General features: G+C 36.6%; 1 protein-coding gene across 5 annotated transcripts in view; it reads right to left on the reverse strand.

Moving 5' to 3' along the window:
* The window catches only part of LOC146327214 (teneurin-3), a 234,377-nt gene that overhangs the window by 205,740 nt on the left and 10,334 nt on the right, over positions 1-18,303 (reverse strand). For all 5 annotated transcript variants that reach the window (XM_084719713.1, XM_084719712.1, XM_084719711.1 and 2 more), the window contains exon 2: positions 3,462-3,952. In XM_084719713.1, coding sequence (XP_084575839.1) covers positions 3,462-3,732 — 271 coding nt within the window. In that variant the 5' untranslated portion in view covers positions 3,733-3,952. The remainder of the gene's footprint in view (positions 1-3,461; positions 3,953-18,303) is intronic.

The raw sequence follows: 18,303 nt of genomic DNA on the forward strand, positions 1-18,303 counted from the left end.
ACACAGCCTGTGTCACAATAAATCATTACCATAAATTTGTTGTCTCTTCATTTGGAATTACTTGAGGCTCTGGTGTTCACTGCAAATAAAATAATACCCTGCCATGCCTTCAAAGACACTGCGGCATCTGAGGAAAAATAAATAATTTTCTTTAAAAAAAAAAAAAAAGAGAGAGAGAGAGAGAGAGAGAGAGAGAGAGAGAGAGACGCAGGACTATTGCCAATAAACAAAAATAACTCCTGTCGACCTCATTAGGAAGCCCCAGAACTAAACAAGGAAATATTCTTAATGTTTCACTCACTGAAGAGCTGTTATTTTAAAACCTATATCCACATGGAATAACTTTTTCTTTTTGACATCCGGTCAGTCGAACACAGGCGTAAAAAATGATTATTCATTATGATCGACCTGAGCCTTCCTTTTTTAGACATCAGTTTTAATGTATTTTAGAAGCAAATGCCATCAGGTAAGCTCACCTGAAGGAATGATTATTTTCATTTTCGTCACATACAGAAGAGAGCTGCAGTGTTTTTTAATTAATAATGATTTTTTTAAGATTTCAAGGTCAGGAATGTCAATGTTAAAACACCCAAAAAAGAAATGCAGCACAATGTAAAAAATGTTGTCATCTGTGGATATTAATATATTTTTTTACACATTACATTTTTACAGTTTAAATCATGCTTACAACTTACAAATACTTGACCTGTACACAGGTTTTATTTATGGTGCTGGTTGTTTGTGCCTCATGTATATATTTATACAGGAAGCTAGTTTTTTCACATCCTTGTGCACATCAACAATCCTGTCTACTCTTCACCCTTATTTGTTCAGCCCTGTCCTTGCTCCTGTATGTCTATTCATATCTGTAAGTGTACTAACAGCAATAGAAAACCAGAGTCATATTCCTTGTATGTGTACAAGTGCTTGCCCAATAAAAGCTGGTTCTCATTCTGATGTAAAATATGAGGTCACAAACTGAGTGGATTTTATGAGTTCCTTTGTAGTGTATTTTATGTTGTTGAAAATGCCGCAGGAAGACCCTTTGAAAGTACGAGTACCCTATGAAAATGATCATTTCTACAAAAAATAAAAGTTTAAAAGCTACAGAATATACAGTAGGCTAAAATCCACAGCATTTAAAATGATCACTAGATAAGATATTTTCATACACCATCACACACACATACAGAGCACAAAGAGCATATATATCTGCACTCATCTACACAAAATGTGTTCTTTTTCCACCACCAGATTATTAGTATTAAATCTGACATTTACTGTGATGATGTAAGAAACTGTCGTTAACATTAAATACCCGGATTTTAAAAAGAAATAAAGAAAAATAGCATTCTTCCCACAACTTCATCATAATCCCATTAATTCTAAAATGGGCACCAATTAGCACCAAGAAAATGTAAGGGAGTAATGGATAGATTTTCTAATTGCAATTTTATGAGCCTAAAGAGTGCTATAAAAGAGAATAAACTGCTCAAACTTTTTAATTACAGAAATCAGAGCAGCTTCTAACAGCCAATTAAAAGAGAGGGTTATTTACTGAGCATTTTTCCTTATTATTTTAACATCGTCCAGCAGGGTTTGAACGTTTTATAAGGTCAGACTGGCCCACTGTGTCACAGGCGATGTGAGTTTCCTCCCAAAGTTTGGAGAAATAAATTGTGCCTTTGTCTGACGTTATTTAATTGTGTTTACCGCTGTCGAGCATCCCGGCATCGTGCTGTTATTTCTTGACAAACTTGCACAGATTAAGTGGAAGATAAAACTGTGAAATGGTCGAACTTAGTAAACACAACAAATAACAAGATCTCCTGCATCCATGTTCATTTACTAATGATGTTTCACACTGTTAACCATCAGCAAATGATCATGGATAGAGGGATTTTGTTGTTTGTCACATTTACAAGTGCAACAAACTGAAAATCTCAGATTCATCTTCACATTTACTCTTCAGCATTGGAGAGACAAAACTGTAAAGCTGAGTTGCATCAACAAGGATTAATTTTTAAACCTGATTAAATAATAGTTTATCTTAAAATTATACTGCACCAAACTATCTTAAAATTAAGAAGGATTAAATTTAACCCTCTCTTTAAACCTCAGTTCAGTTTTTACTCTCAACCTAGATTAAATTTAATTCTGTTGCACCTGACCTTTAAACTCCAATTAAAAATGTGGTCCAGTATTAACTTACACTTGAGGAGGTTTCATTTTTAAAATGATTGCTTTTTTGGAGATGGATTGAGCAAAATACTCAACTTTGTCGAAAAAAAATTAAAGGGACAGACTCATCCCATTGAGTTTTAAGATGGGTCTCTTGCTGCTTTCACTCCAGTTGATCCGTTGAAACAGTCAGTTGCTCCCAGTACATCTCTTTTTTCCACACTATGGCATTCTGTGTTTTTAATTTTGTTTTATTTGACCATATTGCTCCCTTAATTCAGTTTAATAAGTTTTTTCTCAAAGGAAGAACCTCCCTGCCGAGCCATCATGAGTAGGCTGTGATGAGGTTAAATCACTTTTTAGCTATCATGCAAACAATGTAATGTTTTATTACCATTTTAGCTAGCTTGCAAACAAGAAAATATATTGCTTTTAGCTGGCTAGCAAACTATGTACAGTTTGGTAACATTTTAGCCAGCTAGCAAACAATATAGCATTTTATTTTTTTTACTTTTTAGCTATCTAGCAAAAAATATAACATTTTCTTTTTTCACTTTTCAGCTAGCTAGCAAAAAATTGAAGGTTTTGTTGACCTTTAGCTAGCTTATAAGCAACATAACATTTTCATTTTTTACTTTTTAGCTAGCTGGGAAACAGTGCAAGATTTTGTTAACTTTTTAGCTAGCTAGCAAACAATATAGCATTTTTCTTTATTAGTTTTTAGCTATATAGCAAACAATATAAGACTTAACTTTGTAGGTTGCAAACAAGGTAATGTTTTATTCAGGAACAGTGGGTTTTCCCTTCTTTTACATTTACTAGGCACTGGCATCAAAAATTAATTTCTTATTTATTTATGTATTTTTTATTTGTTTATTTATTTATTGTAATTTGGGTAAGCAAACATCTCCATATTGACTAAACTAACTTCAGTTTCAGTAAACTTGGATTTGCTAAATGGAGATTAGAGTTTGACTGTGTAACACAGCTCTGCCTCACTTTAATCTGATCAGAACTAATCTTATATTAAATTCATCTTTGTTGGTGCAACTCAGTCTAAGTTGCTAAATTATTACAGACATTGTTAACTACTAATCATACATTTTATAACCAAAGTCATAAAACTGATAATGTTGGCTTTAAAGTGAAACATAATCGTCTTCTACTTATCCATGGCAGCTTCACTAACCACACCACTTAGCTCATATTAAAGAGATTCATTTGTTCGTGTTGAAAAATCCTGCAGCGTGATGCTCGAGTAAACATTTGCTCTTGCTAACCTGGCCTGCTGTACTCTGCACTTTCCTTGTGGACCATCTCCTTGACTCTGCCGCCAAACAGCATTCGTGAAGGGTCATGGTCAAAGGCCTGGAGCGTTTCGCTGGAGCTGTAGGATTTCTGAGTGGGTACGCGGCAGGCTCCCTCCTCCCGGTCAGCCGAGGAGGCGGTGTAACGGCGCTCCCGATCCTTGTCTCTCTCGCAGTATCTCTCTCGGTCTCTCTGGCTCTTGGACAGCGAGCAGAAAGGCCGCTGCTCCCTCACCCGTTCCATGCTGCCTGCATGCTGGGTATCCAACTCCCTCCCCTTCACCGCCGACGCTCTCTCCTGAGACGCTCTCTACTGGATTATTTCACTCTTTTCTTCCCCCTCCTCTTCCTCCTCTGGTTGTGATTCTCCTCTTGTACCGATTTCCCCCACCAAAACTCCCCTCCCCACTTCTGAGCCTCTGTCGGTCACTTCTTCAGTCCATTCAGTCTTCCAACCATCCTACCTGGAGAAAGAGAGAGAGACAGAGCTCAGATAACACTAATCCATCTGCTTCATCTTCAAAAGCACACACTTATCCCCTTCTCAATGCCCCACCCCCACCACTTCTTCCCCACCCCTGAAACCTCACCTGTGAACTCTTGCCATACATGACTTCCTCTCTTAAAAGAGGCTCTAACCACCTCATCCCACCAGCTTTAGCCTTCAAAAATCAACTTCGTTTTTGCTGCATTGGTTTTTGGGAAGTTATACTTCAGAAATATCAAGCAAAAGCTAAAAAAAAAAAAAACGGTGGTAGTTTCACACAATAATGGAAAAATGTTGAGCTTTTCCAATTTTCCCATGATGATAGTCCAAAATTATTATCTGCCAAGAGTCAGCTGTTGGTAAACGACAGATAAATCAATGAGTCACACGTATCACCGTGGCCAGTGAATTTTTACCATGATCATATCACGCTTTAATTTTTAATTTAAACTAACTCATCCAGAATTATAATTTTGACTCATGATACGCATGGTAACCAAGTGGCAGATTCTATACACAGACTAGCAGTGGTAGCAAGCGACAGGACATGTTTCAATCATAACAACAACAAAAAGCCTACTGCCATATATATTTTGACATACTGAAAAAAATTCAAGTGTTGGTTTGCCTAAATTATGAAATAACACTATTCCTCTCATACCTCAACTGACATTTACAGCCAGAGGCAGAAATTTTGGTTTTTCTTTGCTACCAGGATTTCAGATATCTTACATCATTGACTCAATGGCGCTGTGGTACGCTGACTGTCCGTTTGTTTGTGCTTAAAGGTTTTTGTTGTTGTGGAGCAAAACGAATTCTAATCAACTGTGGTTGATACAGCAATGAATATTTCTGTGTCCACCCCACTGCAGTGGAGGTGAATGGAATAATTTCATTTGCGGTGCTCCAAGTATTGAAAAGAGGGACTATTTCTTCAGTCAAAAGTAGCTGAGGTTTGGGCAAAATGACCCTTTAAACTGTGCTGCTTGCAGAACACAAATGATGCCAGAGCCTAAGTTTATACTAGAAGTTAAAATTCATATTTCTGTTAAGAAATGCATACGTGTATGTCTTTATAGAGTCTGTTTATCAAGTTCTTTCTCACACATTCACCTCTTATAGCTATATTCATCAGTACGGACGTACAGGTTGTCTGATATGTGCCAATAAGATATAGTTAAATTTCTTTCTTTTTTTTTCAATTTTTTTTTTTTTTTTTTGAAAAATAGAACAAAATGCAGATTGGCTTTATTTATATATTTATTTAAATTTGATTTATTTATTTCGTTTTTTATTGGCATTATTTTAGGTAAATTTGATCCCTATTCTTAATCCACATCTAATATACATTAGAAATATATATACATATATATATATATATATATATACATATATATATATATATATATATATATATATATATATATATATATATATATATATATATATACACATATATATATATATATATATATATATACACACATATATATACACACACACATATATATACACACACATATATATACACACACATACATACATATACATATATATATATATATATATATGTACATGTATATGTATATATAAATATGTGTGTACGTATATAAATATAATTAAAAAATATATATATTTTACTTTTATAACTATTTATTATTATTAAAAATTACAGTGAAAGTTCACTTTTTCAGTGGCCTGATGTCATTTTGAACAATAAATATTGTTAAAGTATAAAGTATCTCCTATATTAAGCTACATATCTTTATCATGAGTGTTTATCCGTGGCATTGTTGTAATATTTATCATTATATTGACATCAGATTTTCTTTACTCCCTAATATTGTTATCAAGCCTCAGAACCCAGTATCAGTTGGGCCCCATCTCACACACTGAACTGATACTGGTGTCCAGCATATAGTTTCGAGATTTGTGTCTGACATTTCTCCCTTCATCCAATTACTTTGGAGGTGATTGGAACTTTGGTAGCACCGAAAAACTACTTTAAAAGAAATTAAAGACATAATTTTTCCAGACTTAATATGCACAGACCTCACCGTAATCCATTTCACTGAAACTAATTTTTAACACAATAGCGTCTGAAGACTGTTTTAATGGTGTACTGGAAACAAAATTATGTGCATGGTTAGATAACGCCAGAAGTGAGATTTCTTTTCTTTTTTTTTTTTAATTTAAGTGTAAGCCGCAAGTCATTTACAACTGACCCTTTAAAGTACTGCATATTTCAAGTAATATTTTACATTTGACCAATCATACTGCATGTGAGTAGAAAAGTAGGGCTACAACTAATGATTATTTTCATTATTGATTTAATATGCAGATTATTCTCTCGATCAATCTTTTAGCTGTGTGGTTCATAAAATGTCAAAAAATGGTAAATGTTTATCAGTGTTTCCAAAAGCCTGAGGTGATGTCCTCAAATGTCTTGTTTTGTCTACAACCCAAAGATATTCCATTTACTATCATAAAGGAGGAAAAAATGGAAAATATTCCCATTTAAGAAGCTGAAAGCAGAGAATTTAGACATTTTTCTTAAGAAATGATAATCAAAATAGTTGGCGATCAATTTAATAGTTGATTAAATGATTAATTGTTGCAGTGTAAGTTAATTAAGAACTTTACACATAAAATTGCAAAAATAACAGATGAATTTCTGTCAAAAATGCAAATATGCATTACTTTTTGATTCACTAATCCATGATGCCAATGTCACACACTGAACATGACCCAGCCTCTCTGTAAGCACTGACTGTGTGCATCACATTAGACAAAACTTGGCTCTCTGCACGTAAGCATTAGATAATATCTTCAACTTGTTGAAAATTCAGAGACGACACTCTCACAGGTGGAGACAGACCTCTAAAATGTGGACAAGGGGGATGAGAATGTGACTAATCCGCAAAAAACCCTTGAGTGGAATGTGGATGGGAGCCCCGGTGTGTCAGAAGTGTTTATTACCAGCCATTTTCCACTGCCTCCTGACACACACTCGCACACTCTCAGTCTCACACACACACGCCACACACTACACTTTCATTTCTCTCTGGGCTGAGCTGTAAGACTAGAGTATCAGACTCCTTCTTTCCCCAAATGAGATCCACTTCGTTTCACATCAAGCATCAAAACCTTCCAATGAAGCCAGGATAGCGTATACTGTCGCGCTGCAAGAAAAGCACCAGCCCCGGGGAGACTTCCCAAAAACTGAAGCAGCGGCAGCGGCAGCAGCGGCGGGTGGAGTACAGGATGCAGGCAGGGATAATGAAAATTGTGAGCTGTTCTAGGACTCTTCAACTTATTTTTTCCTCCCCTTCTCTCCTCTCAGAGTTGCTGGATATCATTCTGTTCCCCCCGATGGGCTGAGATGCAATCAGTGACACACTCTCTTGTAACCCTGACACTCTCAGCACCACCACGCTCACACACACACACACACACACACACACAAACACACACACACACACACTTGTTTTATGATGCCACAGGACATCTCACTCGCATCTTTCAGGAAATTGTGCACACCCCGTCCAGATTGGCAGATTAATGTACAGGATAAGTGCAAGCAGACACGCCCAGAAGCCTCCCTGATTACGATACCCTGTCTTCTTTATAGACTTGTAAAGAGATTCCCCATCGGAAAAACAGCTAATGCTACAAGTCTCGCCCACTGAGGAGGAATTAAGATTTGTGTCCTAATCAGCTATAAGCCCTTGAGTGACCAGGCACGTCCCTAGTTAAACGTTTTCTGCTTCACTCTGAGGACCTGAGGACGCCATCTTTTTCACAGCTCATCAAAGTGTCCTGCTTGTACACAGGCGCTGCACATGGGGACACCGTCGGGAGACAAGAGAGACATTCATGGTAGTTTAAATTATGTGCAAAAGGTCAGAGAGGCTCTTGGGGGAATTCTATTGTGTTTCTGCAGGCTTTAAGTTTCAAAGGTTTTAACTACGGTATGAACTAGACTACTTTAAACTCAGAAGAATAAAAGCCAGCCAGTCCTGCCTTGATTATGCAGAATTTGCCTGTAGTCAAAATACTGAGAGCACACATTGGAGCACAACAGAGCTACAACTAACGTTTATTTTCTAGAGATGTACCGAGCCACTTTTTTTCAGTTCCAACCCAATATCTGAATTTGCCAATACCAGCACTCTTTTTTAAATTGATGTTTATGATCCTTGATTATTACTGTCATGACTGTCATTATTACTACATAAGGCTGAAACTGAACTTCGGTCTGGAAAGCTTACATAGTTTGTATAATGTAATTTGTGTATTGTCATCTTTCAACCATTGTGGGCCACTATAGGATTCTGGATTGTGACATTCACAGCTGAGAGGCTGAGAATTTGGGGTTGCTATTTTATGTTCTAAAATGCATAGGTTACTGTTCATTAGTGTGTGCAATGTGTTTGTTGTTAATTTGTATACCAGCGCTCTTTTTTCTTGATATTTTTTATCTGTATTATTATTATTATTATTATTATTATTATTATTATTATTATTATTATTAGGATTGCATAAGGCTGAAACTGAACTTGAGTCTGGAAAGGTTGTGTAGTTTGTGTAATGGGGTCCTTCAATCATTGTGAGGCACTGTAGGATTCTGGCTTGTGATAGTTACATGTGCAGGTGATAGGACTGAGAGACTGCCCTTACTTGCATAATTTCCATTGATGCCTTGCTGGGAGTTTAAGTTTGCCATTTTATGTTTCAAAATGCAAATATTATAGTTTGTTAGTGCTTGTAATGTCATTTGTCATGCGTTATTAACATGTTTATAACAAGTTTGTTCAGAACATGGTGGTTTATGGTGGTAATTGTTATTTTTGTGCCAGTTTATTTTTACACCATGACTGACGTGACTGCATCTTTTTTTCACTCCAGCTGCATCGCAGCACATTCATTTAAAAAGAAGTTTCCTTTTGCTACATGCAAATGCAGAGTTGAAGAACATAACACTTTTTCAGCTCACACTGCTTGGCATAGTTTCTACAAATAAAGTACACATGCAAACACACAGCATTGTGGAATTTAGATGCATATGCTGAATAGTTTATAGATGTGACACCCTATCCTAAATATGGGGCCTCAATATTGATACTGGATCAGATCAGTACCATCTTTATTATTGTCATTATCGATTAACTGATTAGTTGTTATGCCAGAAAACGATAAAAATTGATAATCACCATTTCCCAGAGCCCAAGATAACATCCTCAAATGTCTTGCTTTTTAAAGTCAAAGATATTCAGTCTAATGTCAAAGAGGACTAAGAAAACATAAAATATTCCCATTTCAGAAGCTGAAATAAGAGAATTTAAGAATTTATGTTGATAATCACATTAATTTGAGATTTTTTTAATATTGATTTAATAGTTGACAACTAATTGATTAATCAACTAATCGCTACAGCCCTAATGTACATCAGAGTGTGAAACAGGGCTCGACAATGAGGACTGCCTGCTCACCCTAAAGTGCTATGTCAGGTGAGTAAAACTGGCAACTCACTGGTAAAAATGAATTAAATTATTAAACTACATTGATAATTGATTGATAGTTAACATAATTTTTTATGCAGAACACTGAAAAAGCCTCTCGTGGAGATTTTCTGAGATTTTTCTTCATTTATTATCATATTAAATGGAATATCTGGGAATTGTGCTGACAAAATGAGATGGGATAGACATTTTTCACTATTTTCTGACATTTTACAGACACTGCAGCTCTAAATTAAAAATGGCATTTAGTTTTAGTCATTGTTGTTATTTAATAACCACAAATTAAACAGTTTGTTCAGGGACAGGTAAAAATTGACTTTGGGCAAATAGATGACTGACCCACTTGCCCGACTAGGCAACTGAAAAAAAACCCATTAACCCTGATGAAAAGGGACAAACAGTGGAGACGTAATTTGTTGATGTGTCTGATTAAGTTTGTGGAGAGACTTCTGTAGGTAAATCCATGTTTCTTTTTTGTTTTCCAGCTCTTCTGACATCACTCACTTCTACGTTCCCTTTTACCTTTGATCATGCAGTTGAATGAGGGCAGCCAGTCACCCGTGACCGCTCAGTGGAACAGTCGACACTGCAAAATTAGTGTCACACAGAGATCCTCTGGCGAGCCAGCCAGGCACGAAAAAGACAGTTCATGATCTACGCAGCGCAGCCCCACACACACGTCCCCAACGACTCCCATGCCAGTTCAGTACGGTCCCCCCGACACCTGCTACTGTCCTACACCTCTGCACTTCTTTGAAGCAGAAACCATAAACCATCTGTATAATATGGTGTGAAGAAATGTGTCCAAGTCAATTGGCTCTTCAGGGCAGTTGGAGAGGTTTCAAGGATCGAAGTGAGATTTACTTGTTTCATGTCTGACGCACGGTTGTTCATCAAAGAAGAGAGCGGGCGTGTTTTATGCTTCCATCTTGGGATTTGGAAGGGATGACCAAAGGGGTGAGCAACATTTTTAAGATGTCTTGGAACCAATAAGTTGTTTTATATAAAATTAATTAATTAAGCAAAGAGTGTTATTCATCAAAAGGGTAAAAGGAAAAGGATATTTTTGATAGGGGGTAAGGATGGCCTAGAGGAAGAATAACTTACTAAGCAGTGCTAAATCAATTTCACCAGCTGATAATCAGCTGATTGACTAGTCAATTTGACAGCTAATGAATCCTCAATGATTGATTCATTCACAACAGACTAATTATGCTGCTTTTTTAAGTCTTACATTACAAATTATTATAATATCCAACCTTTTTGATGTTGCTTGAACAAGGAAACAAAACTGAACATTTGAAAATGTTGTCTTGGCTCTGGAAACTTTTTTTTTTGCCATCTTCTGATGTCATAGACTAAAATGACTAATAGAAAAATAGAGCAACCGTATAATGAAGCACATAGTTAGCTGAGGTCCTACAACAAGAAAACAAATCAACAATAGTTCTGATAATTAGCAGGGCTCAACAATAAAGATTGTCTCTTGTTTCGGGCAAGTAAAATGCCATGTAAGGCTAGTAAATCCAGCGAGTCACTTTCCTGACCAGGGAAGTGGTAAAAATTTATTAAAGCATTAAACTATTTTGATAATCGATTAATCAGTAAAATGCAAAAATATCAGAAAATGCAGCTTTCAGCCTCTTAAAAATGAAGATTTCTTGCATTTCTCCATTTATCATGATATTACTCAAATATCTCTGGGTCTTGGACTGGCAAAACAAGACGTTAAAAGATATGTTCGCCCCAGTTTCTCAATTTTCTGACATTTTAAAGATTGCAGCCGACCTAAATTAAATATGACAATCAACTTCAGTCTTTTTTGTTACTTGATAACCACCGATAAATAAAACAGTTTGTACAGAGGCAAGTAAAAAATGACACTGGGCAAGTACATTTCTGACCCACAGAGTAAAATAAACATTAATGTCAGATCCTGTATTGTTATTGAAAGACCTGTAGAACTTTAAATCTCAACTATTTCTCATTGACAGTAAATACTTGTATGATTAATAAACAACAATTAAAGTAATTATATTAATGCAATGGTATTATTTAGTTAAAGCATAACACTTATAAACTCATTTAGTCTTCCTCATCAGGATGGTGTGACTGTGGCTATATCAGATTTAACTGTTAGTGACCAAAGAGCCCACCGACTGTCATCAGATTCAAATGTTGCTAAATTCTGATTGATGCACGGAAATACATGACATGTTTTTTCAATTTCAAATTAGTTGGGGGAGCAAAGAAAACACTCATGTGAATCACTCGTGAAATAAAAAAAAGTGTTTTAACTGTAGCAGAAAATACTGTGTTTACAAAGGACAACAAAAGGGCACGCGGAGAGAGCAGACCTCTGCCAGGATCAATAGTCTAATCAATGATACACAGTGACTTTAGCTTAAAATTATGTAAAATATGGCTGTGTCTTGCTGAGGCTTCATCATCACAGCTGTTCATTTACATGTCATGCACATATATACAAAATATCAAATGCTTTTCTCTTGCTACATCCTGTTTTTCCACACTGCTGGTGCCCAATTCATACTCACATTGATTTGGAGTTTGTATTCGACAGGTGGCCAGCTCTTATATATTTAACTCAATGAAAGTGCAAAACATTTTGTTTATCAGCCCTGTGAATTGGAACAATTTAATGGGTTCTAAGTTGGCCCAAGCCTCACCCTTCCACCAAGTTTCATGAAAATCTGGACAGACAAACAAACTAAACCGAAAACATAACCTCTTGGCAGAGGTAACAACAGGGATGATTATTGAGAAACAGCACTAAATCTTATCGATAAGCTCCTGGACGAACGATACTGCTATCGATATTTATGTAACATTACATAAACAACTGACAGGGCAAAAGGTTCAAAAGTGTGGGCTGACTTTAATAACTTTAATGAAAATGTAGCTAAATGCAATAACTCAAGAAACGATTTAACTTGTTACTTCTGCAAAAAAGTAATAATACAACACCTGTTGAATCTTTGCATCTTTTCATGTCATGTTTTTATTTTTGTACCAAATCATGCAGATTATTATCTATAAGAATAGATATAATGAGTAGGGCTGGGCAGTAGATCAATATTACATTGATATTGTGATATGAGACTAGATATCATCTTAGATTCTTCATCATGTCATGTCATGTCATGATATCTATCTATCTATCTATCTATCTATCTATCTATCTATCTATCTATCTATCTATCTATCTATCTATCTATTCCAGTTTTAAAGGCTGCATTACAGTAAAGTGATGTTATTTCTGAACTTAGTGATCTGTTGTAGCTGTTCTGTTATTTGCTCATTGATGATTATTTAGCAGAAATGTCATTGTGTTATTATTTTTTGAAAGCATCAATAGTCATCCCTACTTGGGTTGGGCCAATGCCGGACAGTTAGACCACTGAGCAACCTGACATCATAACCTCGCGATTCGAAAGTTTTCCATCCCCCAGAGGGGAAGTATTAGCCAGAGAGCACAAAATGTTAGTTAATTAAGTTAATTTTTCCAGTTATTTAGTTATTATAGCCCCTTACACCTGATTTACTCTTGGAAAAAATTATTTATAAATCTACTATTTTTCATTGGCCATCGCCTATAATCCTTATTATATAGTCATAACATTGATTAATATTAGGGGTACCATGATTCTTTTATACATATTATATATATTGGCCTTTTCGTGGCTTTATTGACAGGATAGCTGAAGATATGACAGGAAAGGGGAGGAGAGAGTAGAGAATGACATGCAGCAAAGGGCCACAGATGGGAGTTGAACCCACAGCCACTGCAGAAAACTCACAGCTTCAACTAAGCTACTTGGCTGCTGGTGCCACCAGCCTCCGAATCCACAATTCAATACGACTTTACATTTTAAGGTCACAATTCAATTTGGACTTTCAATTTAAACTTTTTTATTATTGACATTGTTTTATGTCCTGACAGCTGTCATTTACATTTCACAATCTTCTTTTAAAAAGATCTGTATGGTATCAAGTGTGATATAACAGCTGGTAAGCTACACTTTATTGTCTTTGAAGTGTTGTTGTTTTCTTCGGGCACACAACGAATGACAGATTTTGTCCATATCACCCAGTGCTACTGATAAGTATCATTATCAATAAGCACTACAAGTATTGTATCTGTGTCAATAAAATCCTGATGATACCAATCCATAGACAATAACTAATCACAGTAAAAAGCTGATAGAGAAAATAAGACATTTTCAGGTCCTTTAAAGTCATCGAGGAAACATTTGTTGGTTGCAGCTTCTCAGCCGAGAGGATTTAACTGCTGATTGGACGAAACAAGTATGACATCATCTTTGGCTACAGGAAACTGTGGTAGACAAGGTCACTATTTTCTGACAGCTGACTTAAAACAATCCACAATGAGAATATTGATGTGCCATATCGTATCGTTCATGACGTATCATTATGGTTTTTTTATATCATGAAAAAATTACATTGAAGATCAATTTTCAAAGCCTGTCTGAAAGCAAAAGTAACACTGCATCCAGTTCATTCCAAAAAGGGGAGCAACTTCAGTAGACTGGAAGTGGTTTGGCTACAAAAGATCAGATGTACAATAAATCACGGTAACAACAAAAGGGGGAATTACATCAAACATATTTCACCACCTCAAGCAGAAGCACCCGGCTGAGTACAAGGACAGCCAAAAATCCTGCGAGGAGAACTCAACAGCCATTTACAGTTGTAAACCAAAAATATTTTTCAGTATTTTGTCACATGGTCAAGATTATAGATATCTCAGAATACCCTGAAATATCATGATATTATTTTAGGGCCATATCGCCCACCCCTAAATGAAAATAATCATGACTCAGAGACACATTTTTATCTAAGATGTCTTGGAACTGATAAAGACCTCTCTGAAAAACTAATTTAATAAACAAATACACTCGGTTAAAGTGAGCTGGCACACGCTCCTGACTTCAGCACACGAAGCATTTTGCACAAACCGGAGTCGCCACCGCTGACCAGAATGCTGAAATGGCAACTCTCCACTAAGCCTTTGTTCGGTAATTATATTTCCGCGGGGGCCGCTGTACAAGTCAGCTCAGATCTCCCTGTCGGTGACCTCTGTAAATAACCGTAATAAAGAGCGCACTTGTCGTTGCCGGTGTGTCCCTCCAAGACAATCCACCTGTCACCAAGTGGCCCGGGCCGTCCCCCTGCCCCCCTCTCTCCCCCTCTCCTCCTCATCTTGTTGTTGGCCATTTGCCGGAGCACAGATCAGACGGCTCTCAGCCATGGGGAGCGGAGAGAGTGGTAGATGGAGCTGGTGAAGATCAGGGCTGCCTCCCTTTAACACAGCCAGCACCTCCAACAATAGCCGCCTCTGACAGCTTTGCATAATTCATCTTGTCGAGTCTCTCTCCCTTTCCTCCTTGACGCTCCTCTCTGCCTCTCCTCTTTCAGTTTCTCTTCAGTTCTTCTTCTTCTTCTTCTGTTTTTTTTTTTTTTTTCGTGCCTCCCGGCGCTGGGAGAGAGGGAGAGGGAGAACCGGGGCAGTGTTCCATCAGATGCTGCCTGTTTCCCCCTGACACCAGTGATTTTGGAGACACAGAAGTGTTTGTCTGCAGCACGTTGCCCAGACCCTGTGAATTCTGGATGCCATCTGAACCAGATTGTGTTCGTTCTTTATAAAGGCCCAGTGCCTAAATCCCTCACTGCAACATGAAGTGGAGAAATATTACCTAAAAATACGCGACAATCAGAGTCAAGACAATTATGATTAGATAATCTTTGTATCTGTGACTTTTTAGTTGATCTGATCAAATTCTGCCAAGTTCCCATGTTGTTTTGAGCTGTATGGCCTTGTAACATGTATAAAATCATGTTTTTGTTTCGTTTTGTTGAATAAGTACAGTCACTGATCCAGAGATGGGCACAAATTGCATTGTCAAATGTATGTAATTAAAATTCAGGGCTGGATCAAGAGGGATGGCATGGAGTGGCAATGGCCCTAAAAGATGTCAGTTTTGGACGCTTACTTCAAAATATGTGAAAAATTTAAAAGGCTGAAACTCTAAAGTCCGAGTGCAAGTGAATGCAGCAAGAGATGATTTTATCTAATTTTATCTGTTCTGGGCAAATTTTTATTAAAGTGATGGGCTTACGTTCCATAAAAAAAAAAAAAGCAAGATAAAACAATTTATTGATTTCTAATCACACTTTTAAATATTTCTATTCAATGCTTCACTTATTAAAGTTTTCTCTAGATCTGTTAAAATTCAAATTGATAATTTGAAAATACATATATATATTCTATACAAACAGATATATTTTATGTAGCCTCAATATGGCTCTGACCTTAATCTCGACATTGAAAAGATGATCTCTGTTTATTTTCTACATCACAGATTTGAGGTGGTCAATCATGATATCTTGGAGGTGGGACGCTGCCAAATTAGGGGGGTGCATGCTGGGTCGTTTCCGCCGGTTCCCATGAGAAAACCGGCCGTGTAGGTTGTCTGTGCATGCAGCTTATTCATGTTTATTGTAACCCGGTGACCTCTGTGGTCATTATGACGGGAACGGAATAAAGATCGAGAAAGCCCGCGTAGGGAGGGACGGGTCAAAACACAGGATTTTCACACAGTAGACTGGGGTTCATGTTCCATCTGAAACCAAAAGTCAACGCTGACTGAAAGGTTTAAGTCACATTTTGTGATGTCCCTTACAAAATGAAACACGGTAATTTGAACCAAAACAAGATCTTTTCCTAAATCTAACCAAGTACTTTCGATGCTTAAACTAAACTACCACCGTTCCAAGACGTTAACCACATGTTTAATGTGACGTGACCTATGTCATGTGACTTATATCACATACTTAAGATCCAGTGTGCCTGTTGCTGGTACTCTACACATGTTGGGCTATTTTATATTTTAAGGTTATGTCGTAATATACAATATATCTATATATAAACATTTTCTTTAAAATAACATGCCATAAATTATCAAATATAGCAAACATGAAGATCTTTGAGGTAAATTAATCGACCCAACAGTATATAAAGCAGTTAAAATTAGCACAACCTTATACATCTACACTAATGCAGCAACAATGTTAATTCAAAATCTTCACATATTATTGCCTAAACACTGACAGGGACCAGTTACTATGGAGTGACTACTTATGTACATTTTGCTATAATAATTAACAGAGCTGCAGTAATTAATTTATTATTAATCGACTATTAAATTAACCACCAACTATTCTAACAATCAATTAATCGTTTCGAGTCCTTTTTTAAGAAAAAAAGAAATATCCAAATTCTCTGATTTCAGTTTCTCAAATGTGCATATTTTCTATTTATTTACTCCTCTATGACAGGAGACTAAATATACTTGGACTGTGGACATCTGAGGACGTCACCTTGGGCTTTGGGAAACAGCAATCAACATTTTTCACCATTTTAGGACATTTTTTCTGACATTTCATGGACCAAACAAGTAAGAGATTAATCAATAATCAACAGATTAATAGATAACAAAATGTTAACTAAATGTTAACAAAATGTTAGTTGCAGCCCTGATACACACTTTTACTTTAGTAAGGTGCAGAACTTTTACCTGTAGTGGAGTCTTTTCATGGTGGGTTTAGTATTCGGGCTGGGTGATATGGACAAAATGATGAAAGAAATTTGATCACATACGTCAACATCAAGGCCAAGGTAAAAAAAACACAGAACACCTAGAACAGTCTGGGCCCTGTTTCCCAGAGTCTTCATAGCACTACGGGCGTCGTAAGTTGTATTTTAAGGTCTCCCTTAAGCTTAGGAGACCTTAAAGTAAAACTTACGACGCCCATAGCGCTACGGAGGCTCTGGGAAATGGGGCCCTGGTAAGTTAATACACTTTAAAACCAGGAGAAAACAGCACTTGTGCCATATCATGACATACTGATTACTAAAAGATAACGTCTAGTCGTATATCATGATACAATACTGATAGACTATCTTCCCCTGTCTTACGGTCATATATGTTGTTTTGGGAGTCAATGCCAATTAATTTTTGTCTGCCGTTTAGGTGCGAGGATGCGTTGGTGGTTTGTAGCTAGTATAGTATATAGTAAGTATATTTGCTAGTTGTATAACACTTGTTTGCCTATTACTTTTTTATTCTGTTGTATTTTAGTGTCATTCAGTCTTTGAATGTAATATCTGGTCATGTTTTGATCGCATACTTCTACCTGAGGGGAAATTTGTACCAAACATTAAAGCAGTTTCTTTCCTGAAGCTGCTGGTCATGATGAAGACAAATAAAATACTGTAGCAATGTTAATGAGTGTGTTGCTGCAACTGACAGGACACGTCACATGATTAACTTACATTAAGTCAAAAACTGTGATTAGTCTATTTTTAATAGTTTTTTTTTGTATTGTTTTTGTACCTTACTTGAGAATAAAACGACAAGTTATTTGATTAAAAATGACATTTCTCTGCTCAAAACTTTCTAAATATGTATTTTAAATAGATGTTATTGAAATACTGCCCATCTCTGCACTGATCATATTAAAGAGTGTCAGATAACGAGACAAAAAAAGAAAGTGAGGCAGAGGTGGAGGGAAGAAAGCAAACAAAATCATGACAGCATTTACTGGCAATTAAATTTCAGTGGCAGCTACATCCTTAGCATCCTTGGTGACGGATGGGCTTACCACACTGAGTGAGACTCTCAGGAAAGATGATGAAATCCTGCTCCATCTTAAGTCTCTTGTCTCAGTGTATGATGCAGAATATTCACAAGTGGAGTAAAGTGAT

This window comes from Lutjanus erythropterus, chromosome 5, assembly GCF_056507025.1.
Source record: "Lutjanus erythropterus isolate fLutEry1 chromosome 5, fLutEry1.hap2, whole genome shotgun sequence".
In the NCBI taxonomy this organism is placed as follows: Eukaryota; Metazoa; Chordata; class Actinopteri; order Lutjaniformes; family Lutjanidae; genus Lutjanus; species Lutjanus erythropterus.